The 8,892-nt window shown below is 39.1% G+C and overlaps 1 protein-coding gene and 1 long non-coding RNA gene across 5 annotated transcripts in view; one reads left to right on the top strand and one right to left on the bottom strand.

Moving 5' to 3' along the window:
* LOC111258780 (uncharacterized) overlaps nt 1-5,909 on the top strand; it is a 15,855-nt gene extending 9,946 nt beyond the window's left edge. The window contains exons 2-3 of one of the 3 annotated variants that reach the window (XR_002679175.2): nt 127-229; nt 2,571-5,909. This is a non-coding gene — a long non-coding RNA (uncharacterized LOC111258780). Of the gene's footprint in view, nt 1-126; nt 230-1,041; nt 1,134-2,570 lie in introns of those variants that run through there. The other 2 variants (XR_002679176.2, XR_002679177.2) reach the window with 2 other exon arrangements.
* LOC111258777 (uncharacterized) overlaps nt 1-8,892 on the bottom strand; it is a 60,903-nt gene that overhangs the window by 32,789 nt on the left and 19,222 nt on the right. For both annotated transcript variants that reach the window (XM_022830309.2, XM_022830310.2), the window contains exons 3-4: nt 5,924-6,083; nt 1,011-1,304 (exon numbers count right to left, since the gene is read on the bottom strand). In XM_022830309.2, coding sequence (XP_022686044.1) covers nt 1,011-1,304; nt 5,924-6,083 — 454 coding nt within the window. The remainder of the gene's footprint in view (nt 1-1,010; nt 1,305-5,923; nt 6,084-8,892) is intronic.

The raw sequence follows: 8,892 nt of genomic DNA, 5'->3' as shown, positions 1-8,892 counted from the left end.
ATCAAACATGAAAGTTGGACCGCACTACTACTCATGATGATCTTATATATATATATAGAGAGAGAATAAATAATCTGGATAATAGATACAATAAGCTGACGAAAATAATACTTTTGCTTTTTTCAGCACTGGGACTTGCAGGGATACAACTCGCCAGAGAGTTGCTCTGTCAATTGGAAACCCATATGGATGGTATATTAGGGAATCAGCAGAGAGGACCATGTTTTGTGTACGTTAATTCAAAAGATAGACACGCAGTGCCTAGCAATTGAATAGAGATTTTTTTTTCGATGGTACTCTTTTTTGGTAAAGAGATCGCACTTTAGGCCGCTGTGCCCTATTAAGTTTTTCAAAACTTCCTCGAGTGATTGTCGGAACACAATATCTTTGTCAAATCAACTGTTTTTTTGTAAGCAAAGCTACCACATGGAAAATACATTAAATTATTACCAATTATTTTAAAAATCTTTTGCAATAGCTTAACTTTTGAACAGGACGAGCAATTTTTATGTTAATGTTGGTTACTTTTTGAAGTCAATAAGACGCAACAAGTAGGCGCGCACATCTTTCGGCAAGGGAAATCCAGCCTAAGTTGAATGTACTCCGAACAGTATGTTGTAGTAAGTGCGTTCTGTCTAGATGGAGAATCATTATCAGTATATTCATTTCTACCTCAGACAAATCTGTTATGTCTATTGGTCTGCTCTTGATCAACTTGCACTAGTGCAGTGCACCGCAGTGTCTTTGAGACTACTTTAGGGCTTGGTGTGGCTTTTACTCTATCAAAAGAATGTGAATCACATGAAGAGCCCGTTTATGATAGAAGATTCAATGTTTGGATTCTGATCCGTAGAAGCTTTCTTCGTATTCTAACATACATATAAGTACAATGTGCGAATATAACTAGAGATATATCAATGAAGCGGGACCACGTGGAATTTTGCTAATCGGCCAGAAATGAGATCGAGGTCGAATGATTATCAGCACGCTCACGCTTCAACAACACTTACCCATGTTGTTTGCTTGTTGCTGGTTGAACAGTTGATTATTCACCATGGGATTGTTTACATTGGTCGCCCCCATCTGGCCACCCATGTTCATTCCTGGTTGATTCTGATTCATCACCATCATCATCTGATTTGTGGGTCGCATCTGGTTAGCGGGATTCTTTACCTGGTTTACTCCAGTGTTCGACCCTGGGAAGCCAGGTTGCTGATTTCCTCCTAATGACGGATTTATTTGACTATTTTGCTGGGTCACTTGGTTGGCCGCTAGTGGATTATTCAGCTGATTTAGCATGTTACCTTCAAAATAAAAGAATTGTGTTTCCCTTCTCGAAATAGACGATTTTTGATTGTCACTATATACAAAAAGACTACAATACAGATATGCGTTTTCACATTCAGCCAAAAAAGCACCTTAAATTTGTTGTATTTTTCCTTGACTAGGAACACTTACAAGTTTACTTTTTCTTTTTACTAAACTCGATGGTCCTCTGCAAACTTCATACCTAGGCTGATTTAGGAAATCAGTTAATGACGTAACTCGATTTGCCTAAGTAAAATAGATCTCGTAATCGAAAAGTTCAATTTCAAGTAATGGTCACATTCGCAGTACGTAGACTTAATCTACCTTAAATCAATTATTTTCGGATTCGAACCCTTTGTACTTCTCGTAACTGTAAAAGACTGTACAAAGGGTTTCGTTTAGTTAACTTGGTTATAGAGCTTCTACTGATGTCCTCGGTACTTATTTCTAACACAGCGAACCAAAGAAACCTTTCAAGGTCCAGACGAAGTTATCTCCGATATAAATCCTGTATCGTATAAACGAACTTTATCATCTAGATACTCGTATGATAGTTGAGCACGATCAGCTCGTTCTTTCTAACAGACGTGCAACAGGTGTCATTTTGCGTACTCTACTTTCAACTAAACGTCCTGTCCGAAAAACGCCAAAAAAATCTTACTTGCAAAGAATTCAATAATTAAGTTATGGCCCAGTTTATCTTTGCCGGCTTTTCTATTAGTATACATTTGTATACTAATAGTAAATGTATATTTGGCAATGTCCCAAAATCTCATGATCTACGACCTCATTAACGGAGATGCTTTAGTCTACTTTGTGCTGTATTTTTTCAAATATGGTTATATTGATTACGACGATAATTGAGATAGAGATATTTGGAAACAAATGTTGCTCTTCCAGTACTTCAATACGGCGCGACGGGCTGACTGAACCACCTCCATCTAAAAGATATCGATAGAAGATTGAACTTTGTCGCGACAACTGGCTGCAACATTTCGTAACGGTTTGGTCGGCCGCGTCCTATTCCATTCCTGCTGACTGTTGCCAAATGCTCATATAACAATAGTGGAGACATATATAAAATTAGGTCCAACTAATATTCAGTTGAACCAGTGTGAAAGCAGATGAACTTCGCTTCGATTTGTGAGACAAGAGCATTATTTGCATAGACATAGGGAAAGGTAAGATTTAAATCGAAATCTTTACACCCTGTGATACATGAATGATTTTAACCTATAAATTCTGTGATTCTGCGTTCCAAGTGAAGTGCTACGGGAAAGTCAGTCGCTGGAGAGCGATCACCACAAAACGTATGGACATAAAGCTGAAGAAGGATGAAGCAAGCATAACCCACTGGGTTCATAGCAAGAAATCCAGGCTCCTATAATATAACACACAACCAGCATTTGTGACCGCAATTGTTTTAATTTCCTTGACGCAGTGCGCTTCAGCATTAATATCTTTATAAAGGCCCGTTGTTTTTGGTATCTGCAGTAGAGAATACGAATGCTTCATATTCGTTCTAAACGAAATTCAGTGTACGGGTCATACAATTTGTGCCGACTGCGTCTGACCGGGCGCGATTCGAACTTCGATCCAGAGTTGCATGAGGATATATGTCAGAAGTTTAACCCTTTCTCTATGCCAGCCCTTTCCAAATGTACGACTTGCTCTGGGGGAGAATCCAACGGCAAGATAGCACTTGCTGCCATGGCAATAACGACGTAACGGACTGCGGTGCGTCTCAAACACTCAAACATGGTGGACTTCTACTTCTTTTGTAGTTTTAAAATTTCGCTGTAAAGATGAAACCAACAAGTATCATAAGATGTTGCAGCTATAGACGACGGATGTTGTGAATGAAGATCAGTCGATTCCTACAAACAACGTCTGACATGAAAGAATGTAGAACAACCGTCGCTGATGCCACCTCATTAAACTACTATCCTCCGCCCTCTCCTCCGGGCCACTCTGTTGCTTTCCGTTCAGCTTGCGCGACGAAAATCCCTGCGACTATTTCAACAGTTGAGTTTGAGGGAAAGACAAGAGTTTGTTCCTTTTGACTCTTCTTGCGGTGCGGCGGTCTCCGTCTATTCTCCCCTCACTTCCTCAACCGGTTTTACTTTTCAGGCGAGCTTAGCTGTAGCTGAGGGGCATGACGGCCCCGCTGGACATTATATTTCTTTGTTTGGTGCTGCCGTGAGCGTATCTGGTACAATATATTCTGCCTACATCTGAAGTCTATTCACGTACGTTGTTACAGTCCTCTGCAGACTACCGCGCCCCAAAGGCTTTAACGAACTGCTTCATTTCAAGCTCTAGATGTCAAGGGCAAAATATACTATCATGCATGTAGTCTCGGCTAACAGTATCGTGTCTTAAACATGTCATCTGTTTCCATTTCCTATTTTTTCGAGTTCAGGTTGTGGTTCATGGGCTTTAGGTAAATAATTGTGCGCGGTGTCTATATTGCGTGGTCCTTCCTGCCACTTTCTCGTCAACCCAGCCGCCTTGAGACAGTGTTAGATACTTTTAAAATATGGCTTAGTTGACGTAAGTGTACGTTTTTCTATCGAACAGAAAATTCTCCCGAAGCTCTGCGGCATTTCAGGGAAAAAAAAGGCGCGTGCTTGCTACTCTGTATTTCTTTTGTATAGTTGTCAAACTCGGTGTAATGATGTTGAGACCTTTTACATTTTGATAGATCACAGTGTACATGATAGATACAGGCAGAGTTGATCTATCACTGTTCTAGTTATTTGAACCGCTAGCGATAACTAGCTGCTTTTTAAGCTAGCTGATTAAATTGCCTAAGGAGGCCTAAAAAGACCTAAGGAGAATATACGCGTTGAATTTTAGCTGTGCAGTATCACCGCGATTACCATACGTCCATATGAATGGCCTTAGACGCGCAGGCACAAACGTCAACCATCGATTGAATATGCGAATCTGGTACATCAACCTATCTCTTCGTGGCTTTGCATTTTTTTTCTAAGCTTAAGCTTGAGTAAAACGCAGTCGATACAGTTGGTAATGACAATAAGTTTTTATACTTGGAAAAAGCAAATCCTCATATCACAGTAGACTCGTAGTGAAACTAATAAAGGAGGTTATGGTAACTGAACAAACAAACAAATAAACATTAAAACGAATGATTAAAAAATTGTCCAATTTTTATTTATTAGTTATTAAGTATTGGTAATAGCAGAAGCTTTTTGCTACATTGAAATGTGCAAACTGGATGCAGTTGCAAAATTAGGACGCGCGAGGAGGAAGTCCTAGAGATAGTTGTCATCTAAGCAAATGGACGATAATGAATCTAGTTGGAAATAATTTTGATACTAGGCATCAATATCTTTTATATTATTTAATTCTTGTCAAATCATTTCCACACGTAGCATTGCAAACCTATTTTTAGCATCTATGCTTAAAACGTTGATCAAGCCTCAACGTCTAGGCATAGATGCTGTAACATACACTCAGTGTTAAGAGACACACCTAGCTCGACAGGTCAGTCTAGCGATAGAATATAATATTATGATGGCAGCCAGAAATACTAGGGTAGAGTCCATAGATTCCCGGCTTAACCCGAGCTGAGGACCAGCTATGCGAAAACAGCCCTAAGATTAGATTCTACTAATAGATCGCTATAATCTCGCCTTGTTCTCAGCTTTTTCCGTGTAGCGTTATGCAACTGTCGCCTATCGATTCATAGACTCAATAATTCTGTAATGTCTGCCATGGATCTCTTGTAATAATTTTCCCTTTAATTGTTACACCCAGATCTTCTTAACGGTGGTTGAGAGGTTTCATTTCTATACCATTTCATTAGTAAAGAATCTTCACCGTTCCAGTGTTTATGTCATAGCAGATATCTTTTTTTTTTTATATAAACTAAAATGCAGAAGGGAGATGCGGAAAAGATGACGTATAAAAAAAAGACTCTACGACATACACCTACCTAATGCACCAACAGGACAGACGACAAAGGGTGCTGACGATGGGTGGGCGTGTTTCCGTATATTCGTTTTATAATCTTTTCAATTAAAACAGATCACTCATAATCATAATTGCAGCACCATGAAAAGTGGCCTAGTCAACATGACAAGTTATACCGTGATAAGTATAGACATATTAGAGGATATCTAAGTATTGAACGGATAAGAAAACTATCCAGAATGATAGAAATGAAGAAACGACCTTATCAGACAATGGAAGGAGCGGCTGATCCGGAGCAGGGCGTGAAACAAAAGAAGAATGAAAAGAGAGACAAAGAGAGAGGGAGAGAGAGAAATGGAAAGGAGGCAAAAGAAGAACGAGTAAAAGATGGAACAGATGAGGTAAGAGTTCAGTGGTTAGAGACACTGGCCAATCTTTAAAGGAAAGTACGTAAGAAAAGGAAAAAAGGACGTTGAGTTATTTAATTGAAATAAAGGCACTATATCGTTGGCTGCAGCTAAAAATTTTTAAAGGTACAGATAGATAAGTCTAAAAATATAAATCTATTTACCCGCCGCGCTTTCGATTCATATGAAATAAATATCTTACTAAGCTTATCAAGTAGGCAATTAATTTCAAATTAGTCTGTAATAATAGGTAATAAAAAATCACTCACTATTGGGATCATGGAATGACTGGCCCGGGATTGTTTGATTGGCCACATTAGTGATATTCGAATTGGCTATCGTCCCGTCGGGCTGGGTAGGTTGTCTTCGCAGGTCACCTGTTCGTGTAGGCTGAAATTTTTTGTGGCAATCAATGCAAACCCAAGGTCTCTGAAACGAAAATTTATAATTCCATGGTATGTTAGTATGCACTGCGTAAAATATCAGGTATGAATCACTGCGAATGCAAAGCAGGATTTAAGTTTAATAGAATATCTTTGAATTAAGTTGAGTAAAACTTCCACAAAGTTAACATTAAGTATAGCCGTCTAAACAGCTCAGATATCAGTAATAATAAACGGAATGACTAAGACAATTGCACTCAACAAATACTTAAAGATTGGAATTTTGTAGAGAAGAAGAAAACTACACTCACTAGATGGTCCTATAACAGCCTAGCTGGCATGCTTTTAGTTCGGCGATACACAACATAAGGCGATACTTTAGTTAACGAATCTGTATTTCTTCCATAGTTTTTATTCAAGATAAAGGCAGCGGTTACCTGGTGATACGAAGGTTTACGTTTTGAGACAGTTAAGTAATACTCATTCGTGGCGCATTTCTAAAATATACGTTTAGAAGTATTAGATTAGCCAAAATCTAATGGCTGTTTTTGTTTATTACTTAGCTTTCCTATATTTTTGTTGCTGTTGCGGAGTTCTTTTCTTCGTCTACAAGCTCATTGTTTTGTCTCGATCATAAAGTTTTACTTTGAATTTAGACCTCAAAAATGTCCGGTTCGAAAAAAATAGCATTGTTGATATCTATTATTCGTCAGAATTGATCTATCAGTTGTTAAATGAACCCATATTGTACTAGCTATAGAGTCCTCGGAGTATGTGAAGCAAAGTTTTTAATTACTTTCATAGCTTTTTGAAACAAACTAAACCTCGGGGTTACCTTTTTTCCATTCGGCGCAACTATTCGTAAAGCCACAAGTTAGGTCAATATCCTGTGGCCTAGGCAAAACGATGCCGGTAACCGTATAATATGTGACTACCAGAAATAGAGAGATTGAAAAAAATACGGCAGTATACAAAAGTCGCAGTCAATTTTCAAACACAATTTAATGTATTAGGTGTGGTAATGGGGTTCTCGCGGTTTTAGACAAAGGTCCCATTTTTCCGGTCATTTGTTATTTTCTTACGGTATGCAGCTCAAAGGTGCTTTTCATGCTCTATCAGCATCCTGCATTATGTTGTGGTTGCAACTTCAAGTAAAGAAACTTATCAAAAATAGATATTCCAGAAGGAAATAGGCGTATTTCAGTTACCCTCTGTACTATGCATTTCAAGTCAAAGCTAAAACGCTACCAAAACAACCTGGGACATGTGCCTTGTGCAAGGTAACGATGCTATTGCTAAAAGAATTGCGTAAGAATGGTCTGCCAAAACGGTATGCGGGACCCAAAGAACGCCTTCGTTCTAGTCGATCACTGGAGTTTGATGACAGCCATGTGAAAGCACATTTGAAAGAAGACGGCCGACAAAAAACGTGGGAATCGACCCGAGCATAGCCTGCAGCCGCACGACCGACGTTAAATATTTCAAAGCTCTGGGGGTTTGCACAGAAATTTCGAGCTTGTGTGCCTCATTAAGTCTCTAAACCGAGCAAACGATTACGGTTTCTACGAGCAAGGGATGTATTTAAGCATCTCTCTGATATCGAGAGTCACGTGGCCACAATGAACGATTTTTGCACAGAATTGTCACCGGTAATGAGAAGTGGTTTCTCTACGTCAACATAAACGTCGAGATCGGAATGGGTGGCTCCAGAAGAACAGTCGAGGTCCAGATTTCAATCGGATTTTCACCTAAAGAAAGACTATGCTTTGCTTTTGGTCCGCAAAAGCCTAAATCGCTGCGAAATTCTGCTCCAGAGCCGGATACCTCGTCGGCATGTCTATTTCGCCTATTATTTGCAGGCTATTGAAGAAAAAAGATCTGAACAACAAGGTCAGGTTATCCAAGTTGATGATAACGTAAGACCGTGTCACCTCGCGACAGCAAAACCGCCTAGCTAGACTTCATGATGGCAGGTTCTTTTATATCCTCCTTTTTCTGGCAACATGGTGGCCACGGATCTTCATCTTTCCTGTTAAAAGACTAATCATGTGTGAGGCTTTACCCCCGACATGAATCAAGAACTTAAAACATAGTTGGTAGATTTCTTCAAGACAAAATTTGAAATCGTTTGGCGAGAGGGTATGCATATTTTCGTACATAGATGGGCAAAGTCATAAACCATGATGCGCAACAGATGACAAAATAATGGGATTACACGAATAAAAAGTGTGGTGTTTTCTCTTTAGTAGAAATATAGCGGAAGCTTATTATCCAACCTGATACGTACATACGGGATGGACTCCGCACGTTTATTATGGTAGCAGGAAGTATGCGAAGTACAACACATTCGTAATATGGCCATTAAATAAATAGATATATAATATTATGCGATGAGCACGTTATGGGATATAGTATTAGTGGTATACATCGATAATGCAATTGGTCAACGTTTCATCATCTTACCAAAATAACAGCCCTTTTAATAACAGTGAAAATTCGACCAGTATTTGTGGATCTCTATAGTCGAATATCCTTGGTTTTACCAACAGTCTATGTGTAATCGAAAGTCTTCCACCCATTCCCTTCCTCAATTTAGCTTGTTCTCAAACGTATTGAAGTTCGTGCTCCTTTGTCTCAACGTTATCAGAGATTTAGCTAAACATCCGCTGTGATGTTTGAACATTAGTTAGTAATAAAACCAAGTCGCCATTGTTACATAAAGTATTTTAAAAATTAGCGCCTTAAGAACGAAAAACAAAAGCGAATATTTACTGTGAGGCTAATTCAGCCCAGGAAGTTTAATCAGTATTGAACGTGGCAAGCTAGAGGTGGCAAGGTACAGTTCTCAAGGGTGG

Source organism: Varroa jacobsoni, unplaced genomic scaffold (genome assembly GCF_002532875.2).
Source record: "Varroa jacobsoni isolate VJ856 unplaced genomic scaffold, vjacob_1.0 scaffold_260, whole genome shotgun sequence".
Classification (NCBI taxonomy): Eukaryota; Metazoa; Arthropoda; class Arachnida; order Mesostigmata; family Varroidae; genus Varroa; species Varroa jacobsoni.
Note: the sequence above shows the minus strand (reverse complement) of the source record. Positions and strands in the feature narration are given on the sequence as shown.